At 47.3% G+C, this 19,167-nt stretch overlaps 1 protein-coding gene across 2 annotated transcripts in view; it reads right to left on the reverse strand.

Annotated features, from left to right (window-relative positions):
- Positions 1-19,167, reverse strand: part of PCDH19 (protocadherin 19) — a 58,779-nt gene that overhangs the window by 18,839 nt on the left and 20,773 nt on the right. The window contains exons 3-4 of one of the 2 annotated variants that reach the window (XM_032702185.1): positions 12,788-12,846; positions 9,294-9,463 (exon numbers count right to left, since the gene is read on the reverse strand). In XM_032702185.1, coding sequence (XP_032558076.1) covers positions 9,294-9,463; positions 12,788-12,846 — 229 coding nt within the window. Of the gene's footprint in view, positions 1-9,293; positions 9,467-12,787; positions 12,847-19,167 lie in introns of both variants that reach the window. The other variant, XM_032702184.1, reaches the window with a different exon arrangement.

Genomic DNA, 19,167 nt, shown 5'->3' on the forward strand with positions numbered 1-19,167 from the left:
ACACCCACCTCTCTTGGCTTCTCACAAAAATTTTCAACGCCCTTCGCTCTTACGTTTTTCACATAAAACAGTGCAGGAACAACCACAAAACCTGCTCTCTCCAGCACACACCCCAGCACCAAGTCTTCTCCCTGGGAACTGCCAGAAGCTCCTCGCCTTCCACCCCCACCAGCTGCATGTCCTCAGCACCCCACAAGACATGGCACCCCCTCATCAAAAGGACTCTCCCATGACTGTCCCCATAGTTCCAGCCATGTGCCAGGGCGGCTCTGCGGCACAGAGCTCTCCAGCACTTCCCTAAGATGCAAGGTAGCATCTGTGGTGAAATCTCACCAAATGATCCAAGATAGTTTTCTCCAGCTGGGACTGATTGAATATAGCCTGGGCACCGGATGATGTGGGAAATCAGTCGTAGCCGAGCACAAATTGCATGCATAGAGGTAATTACTGCAGCACAAGGTTGGTAGCACCACTACCCACATGACAGTATATCTCAGCAATTTTCATTTCCTATTGCTTCAATTCAGAGAGGGGTTTTTTTCATCTTTTTTTTTTTTCTCCTTTTTTTTTTCCCTGTGGTTCAATTTACTCCTTTTCCTGCAGGGAGTGAGTTAACCCAGGATTTCTTCAGGATAAAGCTCTGATTTCACTACAGCTAATCATTCCACATATCCAGATGTTCCCCTGTTTATGACACCCAGACCTCAAGCACAACCCATCTCGACCTGGCTCCATTTCCCTGCTCCAGGTGTGACTGTCACTGCCCAAAGGTGAGGTGACACAGCAGTGACCGCTGGTCACCCACTGCCATGTGCCATCACCCACAGCCAGCTGTGGACATTGGTAATGAAACACAACGTGCTGGTAGCTAATGAAGCTGGTTACAAAGCAAGTCATTCTTCACACTTGAAAAGGGGTGAAAATACAATATGGAAAATGGAACAGAAAAGGGTTTCTGCTGAAAAATAAAAACACTAAGAGAGCTAATGCTGAGAGCTGGGAAGCTGATCATTACTATTACAGATACTCAGCAAAAATAGGGCCACACTATGCTTACTGTTATTATACGCATTGTGACTAACATATATCTATAATATCTGCAACGGAGAACTTATTTTCCAAACAGACACAGGGGTTAAATGCAGGATAGAAAGGGAAATCACTGCGCAAAGGCAACACACACCCAGCCAGAGCCTGGCACATCCCACACTCCTGCTCCCCAGCCCACCCACTCCCCTGCATACCTGCATGTACCATGAGGAAGGGCTGCCAAACTCCTTAATAATTCTGTGACCCATTTAAAAATATCTAGTCTTACATTCATATATGCTGTATGAGAAATAAAATATAGCGCTCGCAAGTTTTGAGCGGCAGCACTTCTCTCAAGACAGATAAAAGCTGCAAGTTCTCTTTGCTTTTTGGTGCCAATTATTACAGAGTTTTGACTTATATATTATTACATAGATCATTTAGTAAAACAACCTACATACAAACCCAGTGGTGTGTCTCCCTTCAGCAGTTATCTGCAGGAACTGGAGCAGTTTAGACACTCACCCATATCACCATATTTTGGAGACGGGCAGGCTCCTTCCCCTGCACCCAGGGGAGATGCAGGCCCTGCCCTACAGCTCTCCACAGCATGGAGCCTAATTAAGAGAGGTCCAAATGATTTATCATTATTGCAGATACTGATTTAATTACACCACTTTTTTTGGAGGGGAAAAACAACAGGCACCCAACTTGTACGAGCCCCTCTGGAGGTGCCAGTCCAGCGCCGTACCCGAATCACCCCCGCACTGCCAGGGCATGTTTCAGTACCCTGGGAGGGATTTAACCTGATGGCAACCACCAGTGCCCAGAAGGCAGCTCTCAACTCGCCGCGCCGTGTGCCCTGCACCCGCAGAGCCGACGGTCAGCGCGCTGTTTGTGGTGATTATTCCTTTAATAAAGGGCCCTGTATTTTCCAGCGGCTGCAAAATTGATGCAGGTTGCCATGGTAGGCACACACTTTCCCATTTAGTAGAATAATAGGCAGCTTTGTATAATTCACTGATTTCAGATGATTTCTCACTCCAAGCACAAGTCGCTCAAGTTACATAAGTCACCTGTTGTTTAGTCAATCTGGCAATTTTAATTAGAATAAATTTTTATGATTCCTCTTTGCAACACTTAGAGCTGCTCTGCCACCAGAATGCCAAGATGTCTGTAAATTATACAGGCCCCAATCACATCTTTTTTTGCTGTTTTAATTACAGTAACATTGCAGCATTAATCATGTAAGCCTCTGTTAAACAAGTAACAGCCATCCTCCATCATAATTAAAAAGAAAGGCCAAGCAAACAGGAGCTTTGGAGTTTACCATATTTTCCCTGAAAATTATATTTTAACTTAAGAGTTTCACAAACAGTAGTTTTATTTGGCTCTAATTAGTGTTGTGAAGGAAACACCAAAAGGTTAATAAGAGATGGTTAGTTTGTAATGCAAGTTTCCCAGTGCCAGCCCCAGCAGTTCAGTCTGTTTTCAGAGTCATTAACGATGTAGATTGATTACAGGAGGAGATCGGGAAGTGCTGGCTTGCTGCGTTAGCAGAAGGTTTGGGTTTATTCATATACCTTCCCTACTGTTAAATCTGGTGACCATTACCTTGTCCATTTTGCTAAGCTTAACTGCTGTGAGATAGAAAGTGTTAAAGGTTTCCTCAGAGGTTACTGACAAAGGGGAAAAAAAGTCCACCTGAGCCTTTTTTTGACTTGTTTTTAAGGCAAAAGGAAGCTGCAAGCTTGATTGAACTGTTTATTTATATTAAAGTATCTGAAAATCCAAGTATTGGGTAGTGGTTTTAGAAAAGGATGCTTTGGAAGAGCCAGGGTTAGAGCCGCCCTGTCCTTCAGCTGAACCCCGAGACAAAGATCTCTGCAAAGCTTTTGCTTGGGCTGGAGTTTAGGAACAGTTAACAAAACCAAGCACAAATAGAAGCTGAAATTCTCTCATCAGAAATAGCACTTCTTCATATCTTCTATAAATTGCTCTCCAGTCACCCAGCAAAAATATGGGTAAGCAATGACTGAATTTGACAAAATCTCATTAAAAAGTACAATAAAACACTAGAAACTCTCCAACTTTCTGGGCTGATCATTCATCCATTACAAACCTACACAACAGGGCACAGATTCAAGTTTTAATTTTTCTCTCGAAGTTGCCAAAATGCTCACATCTGGTGAGTGTTCTCTGTGCTTAGAGGGAAAGGACTTGAGGACCTAAAGGTTATAACTCCTGTGACCCTGGATGAAGTAATTCAGTGATGAAGACACTAAAAGAACTACCTTTGAAGGAACCTGAAAACTGAAGGAAGAGTGCCACTAATGTGAGATACAGGATAATGCTTCTTATGCAAACAAAGGAGGTTGCACATCTGTTAGTTATTTAGTTCTGATGTTGCAAAAAGGAATTTGCTTCACTCATTGCTACAGAGATTACTTCAGTGTCACCCCTGCCCCACCATTACTATCTAGCAAGGACTTCTCCAAGCTGTGCTCAAAGTTACAGAGCTAGAAAACTAAGGAAGAGCAAAACAAGGGATCTGTCCATGCCAGCCAGAATATCTGTGCATGGATTAAACCTCCTCGAGTGACCTGCTCTGCTGTGACACAGTGTGGTGGTGACGGGAGCTGAGCCCATTGGTGGGGCAGCCTGTCCCTCTGTCCATTTCTGCCTGTCCACAACACCCTCTGCAGAAGGAGCTAAGCACATACCTGGCAACGATGAGGGACATCCTGAAGAGAGACTCATTAGCCTGAGCACTTGACAGAATTTTTTCCCAGTTACATTCACTGGTCTAACAAAACATATTATGTTCCCCCATAATCCAGGTCGGGCAACGTCAGCAGGAGTTTGGGGAGGATGGAGAGAACATGTACAAAAGCATCAGTAACCACCACACAGCCATCCATGAGCTGACTTAGATGCTCAACAAGTGATCACTTAAAAGTCAGGAATCATAAGACAATCAACTCCTCTTCCCAAAGCCCAGCTTACCCACTCGTCATAAAAATCCTTCTCTGGGGTTTCAAAGTATTGTGAGAAGCTGATTGTTCCCTCCACACTGGCCACTGCAGGAGCACCACTGAGCTCACTGAGGCTGCTTTACCAGAGAGCTGTGCAATAATACAGAAATCAGGAGAGCTGTAATAATTGACATTGCCCTGCAAAGAAAGCTTACAGCATTTATCCATCTTAAGGGATGTGCTGTCACTCACATATGAATGTTATACTTTATGTCTTGTGCTGCATATATGAATACAAGAAAGTAGGTATTTTTATTAATTTGTAGAAACTTCCAGAGAAATGCAGCCTCCAAAGCCCTAGAATATGTCACTTAGGTCTTCATGTATATACAGCTTTACAGAAAGCCTTTTCTGCAGAGTAAAATGGAGATGCAGGTGGAACGACTGCTGGAAATCAGCTTAAAAAATCAACAGTTTCTAATACCTGTGTTTGCCTCCAGTTAATAACATTAGTCATGTTCTCAATTCACAACTGGAATGCACCCAGATAGTATGGAGATCAGCATAAGAACCAACTGGAATATTCTAGATAAAACATGATCCCCTAAATGATGATATATGTGAATAATTTGGGATACAACCAGCTAGAAAAGTTTCAGTGAATATCATGTGCCCAGTTCTACTTCACGTCCAAAGCTTATTTCTATAGTGTGTGATAGTATAAAGAAGACTTAACATAACCATTTAAATATAACTCATTTCTATTCAAAGAACCCTTCATCTTGCTGGAGTTTATGGGACTCAGACACAATTAAACCACCTCTGTGAGCAAAGTTACACAGATGTGGAAATGTATGCAGGATCAGGTCTTTTCAGATGACATTTCACGCAAACCTTTACTGCTGATCTGGCACCAGAAAAGTGGAAGTGATGCTTTTAGAAGCAATTCTCTGTAGAGATCCATTACTGACATTGCTTAAAAACCCTCTCATTTTGATTTTAAAGCTTTTCCACTATTTTATGGCTGTGGGGACTATTTCTAACACTGTCTTTTTTATGATTAGTGTGTGCTTATTATTTTCATATTTTCTATTTCTATTTTTATCTTAGAGAATCACTGCCTCATTGGACCAATGATTTTCTTTCTACAATTGATGGTTAAAATACTGTTTGGCACTGGGAATTAAGACAAGTTTGAAATCTGTTGCTTCTAACATTAAAAACATATATTTGAAATATTTCCTTTCTGATTTCTATGATGGCAAGAGCTCCTATGACTTATAGAGTACAAGAATGGCTCTCGCTCAAGGCAAGGTGAAAAAGGTAATAGAATGCATTTAAGCAGATCTAGGTACTCGTATACATCCACACAAAGAAAACAAGCCAAACCTGCACAAACACTATGTTTGGAAGAGGGCAAAGGGATTTAAAGAAAAAAATCCCAGTATGAGCAAAACCAAGGGAGGAATAACTACCTGAATCACAAAACAGAGTATCTAGCCTCAAAGATGCTAATTCAGGTCCTGAGGGATCTAATCAACCTCTTTGTTGAAGTAAAGATAAAACTTTTTGACAGCAAACACTTTCTGATAAAATGGAATTTTCAATTACCCTGTGAAACATCTGGTCTTCACTGCCATTTCCCAGGAAAAGCACCACCACACTGCAGCGTTGGAAAACATTTCATGCTGAGACTCCCCCATGTTGCTGGGAGGAACAGGTGTCAGGAGCTTCAAACCCGACGGCAAAGCTCCCGCGAACGCCGGCATCCCCCACCGCTGTCCAGGGAGGCAAAGTGGTGCCGGGTCTCCTTGCTTCAGCTCCTTGCTGGAAATCAGAGTTCCCTCCAGTGCTGAACTTTGAGTCAAGGTTACACCAAGACAAATGAGAAAATCCGCCCCATCTTGCAGTAAAATAGGCCAAGACATGAAGGAGGACCCCAGGATTTATCCCCGTCCTCCAACAGACTTCTGCAGTCAACCCAAAACGTTGCCGAGATCCAACAGCCGATTGATTGAAAGCACCCCTTTCTCAGACAAATCCGTTTGGAAGTTCAGCTGAGGACGGCCGTTAGGAAAAGAGTGCATACAAACTTCTAGCAGTGCTTAACACCTCCTCAAATAAACAAACAACTAAACGGCAGCGAGGCAATCACCGAAGGTGGAGCGGCACCAGTGCCCGCCTTCCTATGCATCCCATTTGGTATCAATTAGCAAGGGAAGGAAAACAATTCTGGGCGATAATGAACTCCAAATTGGGTACATATTAGAGCAATTAAAGCCATCTTTTCATCTGATGAATTTATAATCAATAATTAAGATCCTGAGGTAAAGAGGGACTGGGCAGAAGTCCTGCTCCGAAAATAAGCAATGTGGCTGAGCTCCAGGCAGTATTTCTGATGACCTGCTGCTACCCACTAAAGCTCAACACTCTCCACACCATGGTTTGCCATTTTTCTGGAAATCTAAGTCATTCCCAAAGGAGGAGAAAGGGCTCCTGCCAGCAGGACTGGCAGCTGGTGTCACTCCCACCCAGGGGTGGCACCAGGGCAGCGAAGCACCAGCAGCTCCCTGGGGCTTCCATGCCCATGTACCCACCACCAGTGCCAGCTCATGCACTGGTTTAAGAAGACAAAGGAGCTTGGACCCATCCAAGCCTATCTCTTTCTGCAGGAAATCCAGCATCTCAGTAGGCCAGATAGGTCCACACTAACCACTCTGAGCCACCACAGAGGGATTGCTCTCTACTCCCCAGCTACAAGGATTTCTGCCAACCACTGCCTGCCTTGGCAGATCCAGGTTTACCCACCGAGCAGATAAAGACTCACAAATTGGTGGGACAAAGTCTGAGAGCGGGCCATTAACACAGGACTCGTGGTGTCATAAGCTGAAGTCCAAGACTAGCAGAGACTGGCCAAAGGCACACCTCACCAGCTCCCAGCCAGGAGATCACTACCATTGACAAGCAAATTCCAACAAAAACGACTCTTCCACCCCATTTCTCTGGGATTGCATGAGATGCAGTTTGGGCAGGGACAGCAAGCAAAAGCAAAGCATGGGGACATGAGCCACCAGGCTGCCCCTTCAGACACAGACTGTGTGTTCAGGGCAATAGTCAGCCATGGGTCCTGCACATCTTTGTCACTGAACTTCTTATGTTTCTTCTCCACCCTGCCACTCTGTCCCAAAATCGGGTAAAAATTACCATGCCAAAACCATCGCTTTAATCATGTGGGAACCACTGTCATCACCATCATCTCAGCATCTTGATTTTCCTGATTATTTTCTGCAGTCCCTGCTTGACAAATCAGCTGAGAAAATACTCTCTTTACCCTTTTTTTCAGCTTCTATGACATTGACTACTAACTTTCCCAGCTGTGTTGCTCCTCTCATTGCTCCACCAACACCCCAGTAACCTCGCAGCCCCCCTGCTCATCTGCACAAGACAGCATGGGCCCCGAGGGACAGGACAGCTGGCCCCGGCACACCTGCCTGCAGGTGCAGCTGGATGGCAATGCAGCACTTGCATGATACTTTCCTCCCAAAAATAAACCAGACCCAGGAGCACCAATCCCCTCAGCCATTGCAGGACTGGGAGACAGACAGAGGTTGCTTTTGGAAGTTGCCTTCTGGAAACACGCCTGATTTTTGGGGTGTGTTTTACGTGCAATGAGGAGTCCACGCTACAGTGGAGTGAACCATATTTATTTCCATCTGACTCTACCAATGAGCTCTGCCTTCAACTCATCCTCTTTAACTTATTTGCATTGTTATCAGAGCCAGCACGCAGACTTATCAGAAATGTAATCCCTGTAAAACCCTATCTGCAGTCCACTGAGATTGTTTTTTTTTGCTGAAGAAATGTGACAAAAAATTAACAGATGTTGCTCAGACCATTCACCAGGATGGGAATCAATTATGAACATTTTTGCTCCTACAGTCATCCCTTACTGCAAACGCATGTCAGGAAACCCTCTCCTGATCGAAATGAAAAAGCATTCCTTTGTAGTAGAAGAATAATAAATGATAGCTATCAGCCTGCATTCTCTGACACGGCGCCGGTCCGCAGAGAATTAAACTGCCACTGTACAGTTGTATAAATGTTTAATTTTTTTCATCTTTGGCCACAGTAGGGTTGTCTGGAAATACATTATCGCTGCGGATGCCATCCCTCTCCAATTAGTGTGGCTGGCAGCATGGAATGGGTAGGTGACCTCTGCGTTCCCCTCCTCGTGGAGTCTTACGGGGTTAACTACGGCCATTTAACAGACTCTATCGAGAATTAATACAGCGATCAGCTTCTCTCCAGAAAAAAACTCACATTCGGTGGCGCAGATGGCAAGAACTCTCTCTCCCTTGTTTGACTCTTTTATGACAGCAAAACAAAGGCTTTTAATGATGTTTACCATGAATTGAATTAAACAGCTGAAGACCAGTTCATAATCACAGCATTTTGTTTTCATATCCTTAAGTCTTTTAGCAGTGGGGCTTCCAGTTGAGCCTCAGCTACAGCTTATCTCAAGATATAGCCAAGTGCCCCGAGGCTCCCCTGCGCTGGAGCACCAAACTGCATTCAGGCTTCTTAATTGAAAAAGACAGGATGTTTGCATAGGATGTTTGCATCCCTCAGACATTAAAAGCGACATTCATGCCCAAGTACAAACGACACTTGGGCTCAGCTGAACTCCTCTGACTTCTTTCCTCTAGCTAATACCAGTCTGATTTCAGAGCAGGGCTTCACCCCTGCACATGGGGATGACAAGAGTTGAAACCTGCCACCTATGCAAGGGAAAAGATGCAAACCCTCACCCACTGGCCTGAGCTAATCCCTCGTGGGATGTCTGACTAATTGCCTACATGCTGTGCTGACCTTTGGAAAAGCTGCCCACACCGTGCCTGTACGAGCTCCAGAGCTGGCGAGAGTAGCATGTGGACAAGGGCACACCTTCAGTGCTCCAGAGGGGAGTGTGGGCAGAGACCAGCCCTGGGCACAGCACCCGTAATTCCTGCCTTAATCCCAACTCTGCCACTCGCTCACTCACTGTCGGGCAGATGCTCAGGGCCTTGAGTTTTCTGCCTGTGAAAAAGAGGATAATCCTAACTGCCTGCTTACCTGACAGGCGTGGCATGAAGATTAATTTATATCTACCCAGCACTCTGACGATGCACATCATTATCCCCAGCAAGCACTAAGCATCCTCATTGCACACCTACTGAGGCAGCAGAGCCACCAGATGGGTCACGTGGGGGGGTGATGAGAAGCCCCCCAGGGCACAGGGCAGTGGCTCACCTTGCTCAGGGCCTTGGGACCCCATGGAAGGGACACTGGTGTTCAGCACATCGTTGACAGCCGTGTCGCAGTAGAGGCCCCGCTGCACATCATGCTCGCTGTCTGTTTGGTCGCTCTCCTCGTGGCCACTGTCCTTCAGACTGTTCCCTTCCAAGTCCTTGAACGTGGAGCTGCTGGGAAAACACAGCTGTCACTTACTGGGTGGGACAAGGTGGCCCTGAGACCTCAGCAAGCTGGGAAGGGAAGGTCCCTGGGATTGCTCCCCAGGCATGGAGAGCTGGGGCAGGGGGTGTGAGTGAAGCACCCCCTGCTTGGCACCTCTGCACCCCAAAGCACAGCATCCAGCCTGCACCATCCCTTCTGCCCGTGGGTATGGCGTGAGCCTGTGGGTACAGTCAGGCTTCTGTGGGTCTTATGGAAGCTGAGAGTGAAACAGGATTTGAAATAAAATTTTTAAAATATACATTAAAATGAGCTGTTTCTATAACTTGATTCCCCCATATCGTACTACTTCATATTGAAACGACATAGGATCTAAACTCCATTTTTTCAGGTTATAGGTCAAATCCTAATCACTTAACACTTGAAAACAAAAGTCTTCCTAGAAATGGGAATTTCTTTTCATCATGATGATGCCATTCTTGTTTTTAAAAATAGACCAGTGATTCTGGGTCCAAGTTCACACAGCTTTAAATCTGATACACAGTCAAACATCCTTGACAGCCCCTGCAAGCACAGCCACTTGCTGGGGAGATCCAAGGGCTGAGCTGCTCCCAGATTTCCCTCAAGGGCTAAGCAGCTCCACCACGCCATAGAACCCAGCTCCCAGGCTAGAGGGATAGTTCCTATGAAGACAGGCTGAGAGAGCTGGGATTGGTCATCCTGGAGAAGGCCTCGGGAAGATCTCTGAGCCCCTTCCAGTACCTAAAGGGGGCTTATAAAAAAGAAGGAAGGTGACTTTGTACACGGGCAGATAGTAATAGGACAAGGAGGAATGGTTTTAAACTGAAAGAAAGATTTAGAGATTTAGATATTAGGAAGAAATTCTTCTCTGTGTGAGTGGTGAGGCACTGGCATGGGTTGCCCAGAGAAGCTGTGGATACTCCATCCCTGAAAGAGCTTAAGGAGAGGTTGCACAGGGCTTTGAGCAACCTGGTCTAGTGGAAGGTGTCCCTGCCCATCGCAGGGGAGTGGAACTAGATGATTTCTGAGGTCCCTTCCAACCCAAACCATTCTAGACTCTATGAAGAATTGCATTTCTGGAAGCATTCAGGTCCCTTCTGCTGCTCCCCTAGGACACGGGGCTGCAGCAAGCATCAGGGACATCTTGAGATGTGCCTGCCCCCGGTGGCACAGCCACTCTGCACTCCTTCCACAATCAGCCTTGGCATGGGAAATCTGCACTTGTTGGGAGGATCCACCTGCACCCAGCACTCCGAACTTTCCCGCTGGCTGGTTTGGTGTGAAACATCAGTGGAAGACACGGCCTGTGCTTCAAAGCCCCAAAGAGCTGGAGATTTTCATTACTTTGAAAAGCCCTTTTGTGTCTCCACGGAAACCAAGCAGACCACCTACCATCTGATGCTCGGCAAAAGCGCGTGAGGGGGGAGCTCTGAAATACATATAAATTGGTAAACCTTCAAACATTACCTTTTAAATAAAGATGTCCCTGTTGAAGCCACTGACTTTGATTCCAGGCTACATCAAAGATTTTTAAGTTAAGAAAGCACTACAAATCTACAATTCATTTGTGTGCGTGTAGATGAGCGAGGGAAGCAGGCAGACAAAACAGGAAAAGTACAAATAGATTAATTAAGTGCTGGATTTGAGGAGATTCACTCACCAAAGATAGAAGAGCTAAAGCATCTTCATAAAGGCAAAGGATGAAAATGATGCCGCAGTATGTTACAGAAAATATTTTTTGTTCTCAGATGTCTGCACAGCATTCCTGGCACTCGTTGTACTTAAGATACAAGACAAAGGTAGGAAGCGAGGGGAACCGCTGTCCTACACGGAGCTGCTGTTCATAATGCACAGGCAACCCGTGTTACAACGCATTTATCTTCCCCGCAGTGAACCAGACCGTAATGCAGCAGCCACACGACATGTTTCCGCGGCTGACACTTCTCTAAAGGATGGGCAGGTCTGGGGGAGTCAGCGGCAGCAGCATTTCCCAAACAATACCGCTTCGGAGCAAGCCCCGCTGCGGCAGGCGGGAGCGCTGTTTGCCTTTATCTTAGGTGTGAACGAGGAAAGATTAATAGATTTGGGTTTTTTTTCAGCATGCCTGAAGACTCTCTGGCGAGGAGCAGCGTGGTGTAGGCAAGCCAACTCTCACGGTCGCATTAGCATCGTTAAACATCACGAGCCACACAGGCAAATATACCTGCCCTTCTCCGCCTGAACCCGCGCTGCTTAAACAATGCGCTCGCAGCTCCCTTACTCCTCAGATTTTTAGGATGTAAACAAATGGGATCTCAGCCAGGCAGATAATTGGATATTTTTACTGTTCAGATCAGATCTTAACACTTCAGAGCTGGCTCCTGCTCTCCGTAAAACCCTTGGTTCAGCGATGGCTTCTGCAGAGCCACCGAGTACGGGCACGGGCATGGGCATGGCTTGCTCGCCGCACACCTCGGCCGGTCCCTGGGGAGAAGAGGGGAGGTGGGCAAAGAGCTCTCGGCCACCTCCTGCGCCCGCATCCTGAGCAGGGAGCCGGCCCTCCCGCCCTGCGCGGTGGCGGCTCCTGATGAGTATTGATCGTGCTGTGTCAGTGCCTTTCCCCGCCTCGGCAGTCGCCGGGAGGCAGCGGCAAACCTCACCCCCTGCCCCGCGGGGGGATGCTCACCTCTAGTTTAACACAATCCAGTGGGTTTCATCCAGATAACCCCGGCGTTAACCTCCCAGAGACATTTCCTCACCACTGCTAAGCCTTGAGGAGACCAGTGTTTCATCCAAAGGGTTAAATTCCTCCAAGGGCAATTGCCAAGTTGCAATTGAACTGATTGTTTCCTTTTTACCCATGGAAGAAACCAGCCTAGCAAAGTGCTGGTTGCCTCAGTATTCAGACTAAAACAGTGAGCGTGCACACAACCCAACTACCTGCCTCCAAACAACTTTTCTTTTTTTTAAATTTTCCCCGCCTCACATGGCAGGGAGATCCCACCACCCAAATCTATCCCTTTATTCCTGTGCAATCAAATGGAATAAACTCTCAGAATTTGAAAGTTGTCAGGGTAACAGCACTCCACCTCACTCACTGCACCTTCCTGGTGCGAAGGAACCAAAGAGAAGGAAAAAAGATTTTCCTTTATTGCAAACCAAGAGCAGGGGGGCTTAATGGGACATAAGTACTGTTTTTAAAATCAAATGATTACTCTTGAAAAGTTTTGCATATTAAAATAAGCAAGTAGTATATAACACAGTACGGAAGGACATTAAACACTCAAGACTTGGCTGGGCAAACCCAAGCGCCTCCAAGAGAGCCTACGTACCTTTTTATTAGATGAGCTCTGCTGTTCACGTAGTTGGAATCAAAGGAGTAGTTTTCAGTCTGGAAGGAGGAAAAGAAAATGGAGATGGTTACAGGTCTGATTTCCATGACTGGGAACAGTCACGTTTGCAGGGCCAGGATGAAACCCCGCCAGAGGGAAGGAGCATCACACCATGGGACAGGCCCCTGCGAGCAGGACAGAGCCAGGCACGGAAAACTCCAGTTCTTGCTAGTCTTTCCACCTATTTTCACCAAAAAGAAAGGCTGGTGGTGACCACTGAACAATTTGCAGAGAAGAAACAATGTGACTATGCTCTGTTAGAAAACTAATTGCTTTTAATTCCCTGATGGACTCAGTTCTGTGTGTGTCAATTTGCCTGAAAGTTCAAAAGGTATTTTTCTTATTAGTGTATAATTAACATGTTAAAATATTTATTGCATAGATATGTAAATGCCAGCAAGGTAATCCCCTGTCAGAGAATTTAATGCGGGCACTTTTCTTTGTTTTACATCATTTCATTTGCAGAGACAGTGGGCTCTGTTATTAATAAAAAAGCAAACAATGGGTGACATGCTTAAAAGTTGGAGGGGAGTGAAAGGAGGGCAGAAAAGTCAAAGGACTTGTCACTTGCAAGCAAAACCCACTAACTCCCTCTGCGAAACGGCATCTTATAACCTCAGATTACACAGTTCCAGGGTTCTGGTGCTGGCAGCAGGTAAATAACCAAAAAAAGCAACCAGAAGGCCATGGTGGGAGCCATGTGGGGGCATGTGATGGTGCTGCATGGTGGGACACGGTGGGAGATGCACAGTGGGATGCAGTGGCTGTTGCATAGTAGGATGTGTGGGAGCTTCATAGTGGGATATGATGGGAGCCGTGGGGTGGGATGCAGTGGTAGCTGCATGGTAGGATGTGGTGTGGGGAGATGCATGGTAGGATGTGGTAGGAGATGCATGGTGAGTCACAATGGATGCCATGTGGTGGGACATGGTGGGATCTGCATAGCTGGGCCAGGATCCTTCCTGAGCTTCAGGGACCCAGGAGGATGCAGGTATCTTTGTACAAGTCAGGCACCACAGTCCACCTGTCCATCCACCCAAAGACCCCCAGATCTGCAGAGATCCCATCTAGGCTCCCACCAGCATCACCCCCAGCCCAGGGGATGCTCCTTGCCTCCTGGGCAGCAGAACAGGTAGACTTTCCTCTGCCCTCCTTCCTCTAGGACAACAGCAGCATCCTCTCAGGACAGAAATAGGGACATCCACCTGCCCCAGAGCCATGTCCTGCTTCCTCTCTGCTTTGGCTCCTCCTCACTCCATCCCCACAGGTTTTTTGCCTTCCCAAAGAGCCACTCTGTGATACTATGGCCTGTTTTTATGGCAATTATGAACATGGTAAAAATAAATGCATGCATCTTTAATGTCTCAATAAATAAAGGAAAGCAGAGTCTGCTGCTAACGTAATCACAATGGCAGGAGGCAGGGAGAGGGGCTGCTGCAGCAGAGCCGAACCTGAAATCCAATTGTACCCCAGCAGAGGTTACACCACTCTGCCAAGATAATAAAGCAAAGGCAGCGTTGGTTAAGTGTAACCTTTTCTGAAGTACAGCACAATATCTAATTTACCAAACAGGAACCTCCCAGAGAGAAACACACAAGGAGCTGCGAGCCGGGGGAGTTGGCCTAGCACTCAGCACAGCTCAGTTATTACTTTCACACAGTAATTACTGCTGGAGAGTCACGCAGGAGATTTACTGCACAAACTACTGGTCCCTGCAGTTCCTGCATCCTCAGTCCTGCTGGACGACTTTGATGGTTAGAGCTCAGGAGCAAACAGACACATGTATTTTTAAAGTATATGATGCCCAAGACTTTAAATGCCGCAGAAAATACCTGATCCTGTGTTTATCCATCAACTCTGACGCAGCCATCCCAGAGGGAGGGATGCAACCCCACAGCATCCACCCCCAGCAGCCGCAGTGTAGATCTCAGCCCCACAAAAGGAATGAGGGCAGCTGCACAATGTAGGGCAGGAGGGATGGGAGCCAGTTTCCACACAATCCCTGCTCAGTGGGGAGCCCCCTCTATTACCCAGCACCCACAGACATGGGAACAGCTCCCACAACCCCAGAGCCTCAGCTGGTTCCATCCCTGCATCCCCAGCCCCACTGCCATGCCTGGCAGCAGCGAGACCACGTGGACCCACCACTACCTCCATCACCTTCATCCCTGTATGTGCACAGTTCAGCCCTGGGAAAACCAGGAGAGAGACAGGTGGCCAGGAGGACTCAGACAGCAAATTTCAATATATACAAGTACATCACAGAGCTTTAAAATGTTCAGAGCAGTGACACCGCACTACCCAGGCTTCAGGGCCAAGGAATACCCAAGGTCATCTGCAGGGAACGCTTGACCATTGCCACCAAAATCCCTCCACAGGCTGAGGAAATGCCACACATGATGCCATCACATCTGCCACAGCCCAGATACAGACCTGGTGCTAAATCCCCCTCTGACCAACATCACTGGGAGCTTTGCTATTGATTTCAGACCAAAAAAGAAGACCGTATCCTGGCTCAGCTGAAACCATTCACCGACGAGTAAATTCCCTGTGATTTATGTTAGATGGCCTGGAGTAACATCCTTCCTGTGAGCTCCCTGTCCCACATGCCCCCCTGCTCGGGATGCTCTGCACCACATCACTGATGCAACCCCGGACATCCCCACGTGAGAGCGAGCGGGTTCCCGCGGGGTCGGTCACAACATCCGTTCCCAGGCTTCCAATGCCCCTGCCACTGGACACAGCACGAGTAATGCTAATTGCTTCCAGATTTCAGACAAAACAAGGAGCAGCCACGTGGCCACAAGGATGGGAAATCTGCTTCCCCCTGGGCTAGGGTCTGCACCCTTGGTGAGAGCTGCCTGTGCTGCCCACACTGGCACGAGGGTGGGCTGCCCGTCCTGCACACACCAGCACGCTTCTGCCAGTACACGGGGCAGCCCAGTGGTTTACAAGACCTTTCCTTAGCCATGGGATTATCCATCAAGGTTATCTCCATGCAGACTAGGGGATCAAAACAGAAAAATAAAAAAGAAATTAGATTTTTCATGGAGAACGGCTGCTTTATAGCTTCCATTATTCGATCGAAGTTCACCTGATTTAATTCTAGTTCATCCTGCGAGGTGCAATCACTTATAAACAGAGGTAAAATGATGGGAAGGAGAGCATCTTCAACATTTCAACATTTTAATTGGGAAAGGCTCCACTCCCTCTCTTAATGAGACCCAAAGAACAAACTCAAAGCACAAAAAAAAGGGAAAAGGTAAGGCTGGCTGGTGCTGATGAAAAGTGTGCTCTTCATCAAGTGCATCATCAAGAGGCTGGCCCTCATCTTCTTCATTATTTTGGCAAAAGCAAACAAACTGTCACTGTCTCACTAATCAGCATCGCTCCTGTAGAAATCAAAGGGGAGCCCAGCCCCAAGTCCAGCCTCTCCTTTCCATGTTCAGAGCTGGGTATGGCAAGGACCTCCCAAACACGCTGCCAACTCTTATCTCCTGCTCGTTGTAACACAAATAAAGAACACTCACACTTGTCATGATCAGCCCCTCAGCCTCTGTGCTATGAATAAACAATACATTCCAGACATTGGAAAGCACTGGATAAACACCTAGCATAAAGTCTGTGGTCTCTGCCTGCATTTCGCTTGGAGGAGAGAAATCCTGCTGTCCTCTGGGCTCAGGATTTGCTCTCCAGATGCAGGCATATTGGTGTCAATGCCATCAATGAGAGCCCTGGCTCGGCATACAGTTACCAGTGCCTAATTTGAAAAATGTTTTTAAATGCTGCCTTAGCAACACAAATATAAATATAACAACAGACACAGAATCGAGCAATCAGGAGGGAAATACTAAACTCTTTTTTCCCCCCAGCGGTTGCTTTCAGTTGAGGACTGCCAATTCCATTAAATTTTAAAAAAAATAAAAGATATACAAACATCAGTACAACTCTTCTTGACCTGGATATCGATGGGGGTGACTTCCCTGACAGCAAAAGGTCTGTTAGCAACAAGACTGCTCACTCTCTGCCTTAGAAAAAGAAATGAACCCCAGAAGATCCAAAGGTGGTTTAAGGGGAATTAATGCAAGTGCCAGTGGAAAAGGTCAGCAGGCTGCAACAACTCCAGACACCACCACTGCTATGGACTGCTGGAGAAACAGAGGATGCTGGCTGGGGTTGGTCCCCAGGGTGTGAGAGATGTGTCCTGGGCCATGCCAGCAGGCTCAGAACAGCACAGCCGTGCCCGTGTAGCCTGCTCGCCTCAGGGCGAACACCCAGGATCTGGTTCTTTATGACTCTTCCTTCTTTTCAGCTATTTCAAATGTGGGGTTTTTTTCCAAACTAATATCCATGGAGGTGAAAATCCATCTTTCACCACTGCATCTGGATCCAGGCTCTTGATGGAGGGTTTGGTTTCTCAGTCCACGCATCAGCCCCCAGCAAAGTCCACAGTTGCTCAAAGCTGGACGCATCTCTCCTGAACTGAAGTGACAGGTATCCATCCCTCTGCCACTCTCTGCCTCAGAAGACGACTCTAAAGCATCTCAACAAAGGTTTTTTTGCCCTTCTTCTCACTTCAGGGTGAAAACATTTCTAGCTTTCTACAAATTATTGTAAACCTGCTGCAACCTCCTGCCAAAGCATGTAGGGACACTTCACAAAATCAGCTTCATAAAAATGACACATTTAGCGCCACTTTTTCAGGGTTATCCCTTGAGCCTTTTTTTTTCCTCTACGTGCCTTGTTAATAAAGCTTGCATGTCACCCTTTATTATTAAAAAACAAAGCGGACCTTTCTCCAAGGCTGCAATGTGCATCTCTCCTTTTGGGTTTCAGAAAGTCCTCCAGAAACATGCGACGGCTCCTCATCCTCTGCATCAACCTGCACATCTTCACCCGGAGCACTGGTCTCCTGACTTTCCCTCCATGCTGTAGGCATCATAGGGGACCACAGAAATGGCAAACTGTTCCCAAAAATCCACTGGGCCTCCCTGGTGGGAAGGGCAGGGTTCACAAGACCGCTTCTCCTGGTCCTTCTGTATTCTCGGTCCTGCTCTCCATGGGCCACTCAATCACAGCCTCCAGCATCTGCAATAGAACTGTTGCTGCCTATTAGGAGATCTCACCAGCATTTAATTCTTATGGTTTGAATTATATTGTGGGTGATATAGAATTCATGCAAATTAAATAAGAACACTCCAGCTGCACTTGGGAAACAGAGAAAATTTCAAAGTAGGGCCCAGGTCAAATGAAGTACGCATCAGCAATGAGGGAAAGTCATTATCATTTACCAAGCTGCTTATTTAGCCCATGGGAAATAAGCAAGCAGTCTGAGATTCCTTCCCGCTGGGAGCAGGCGCTGTATGAAACCCCACAGAAATCTAACCCCATGGTCCTGAGAGGAACAGCCAGGCTGGTCCTCATGCTCTCACACCCAGCACTGCAGCTGGTCTCTCTCCGCACACCGGTGGAACACTCGTCAGATCCAGATCCGGGCTGGGAGCGGATCACAAAGGACGTCAGGAGAGATTTTCTCCCATTGTGTGTGATGCCACGTAATTAGCCCCTGTGCTACTGGCTGCTCACAAGGACGCTGCTGCCTCAGAGTGTGGGTCAGGGGCCAGGGCCGGTGACCACACATGGTGCCTGACCCACTTGAAGAGCTTTGCTCCTCCTTCCCTGCACTCTCCGCCAGCTCTGCTCAGGCACTGGCAGCATCTGTGACATCCAAAACCACGTGTGGGGGTCTGAGCACCGTGGCCACAGCCTGGAAGGTGTATCAGCAAGCAGACCTGTATTTCCCACTTCCTAACTTTTCAGAATTGGCAACTCCTGGCATTGTGTCAGAGATGTAAGAGCAGAAGCAGCCCAAGGCTTTGGGTTAAACACCAGTGCAAATTCCACCCAAATAGCTACTGGGGCTTCCACCGTGGGGGAAAGTCAGCAAATGCTGATGGACACGGTGAGGAGAGCGATGCCTGTGTCACCCCCAAGCAGCCCACCACCTCTCCTCCAACAGCCAAGCTGTGCTGTGGCTCTGAGACCCTCACAGGCTCAGGGCCTCTGGAAAGGACCCATCTGGCCACCTGTGTCCATGAGCAGCTCCAGCTACATGGGCACCAGAGCACAAGCCGGGGGAGAGGGGCAGAGGACGCACCTCTGACCATCAACAGCCCCAGGCAAGACAGAAGGAAAACATGAAGCAATTCAGCTTCTAAGCAGCATTTAAGAGCCATTCACCTGGAAGAGCTGAAAGGACCTGACCTCTGGCATCTCCCTCTGCAGCCATCTCCCCACACCCAGCTTGCTGCCAAAGCCTC

Source organism: Chiroxiphia lanceolata, chromosome 14 (assembly GCF_009829145.1).
Source record: "Chiroxiphia lanceolata isolate bChiLan1 chromosome 14, bChiLan1.pri, whole genome shotgun sequence".
In the NCBI taxonomy this organism is placed as follows: domain Eukaryota; kingdom Metazoa; phylum Chordata; class Aves; order Passeriformes; family Pipridae; genus Chiroxiphia; species Chiroxiphia lanceolata.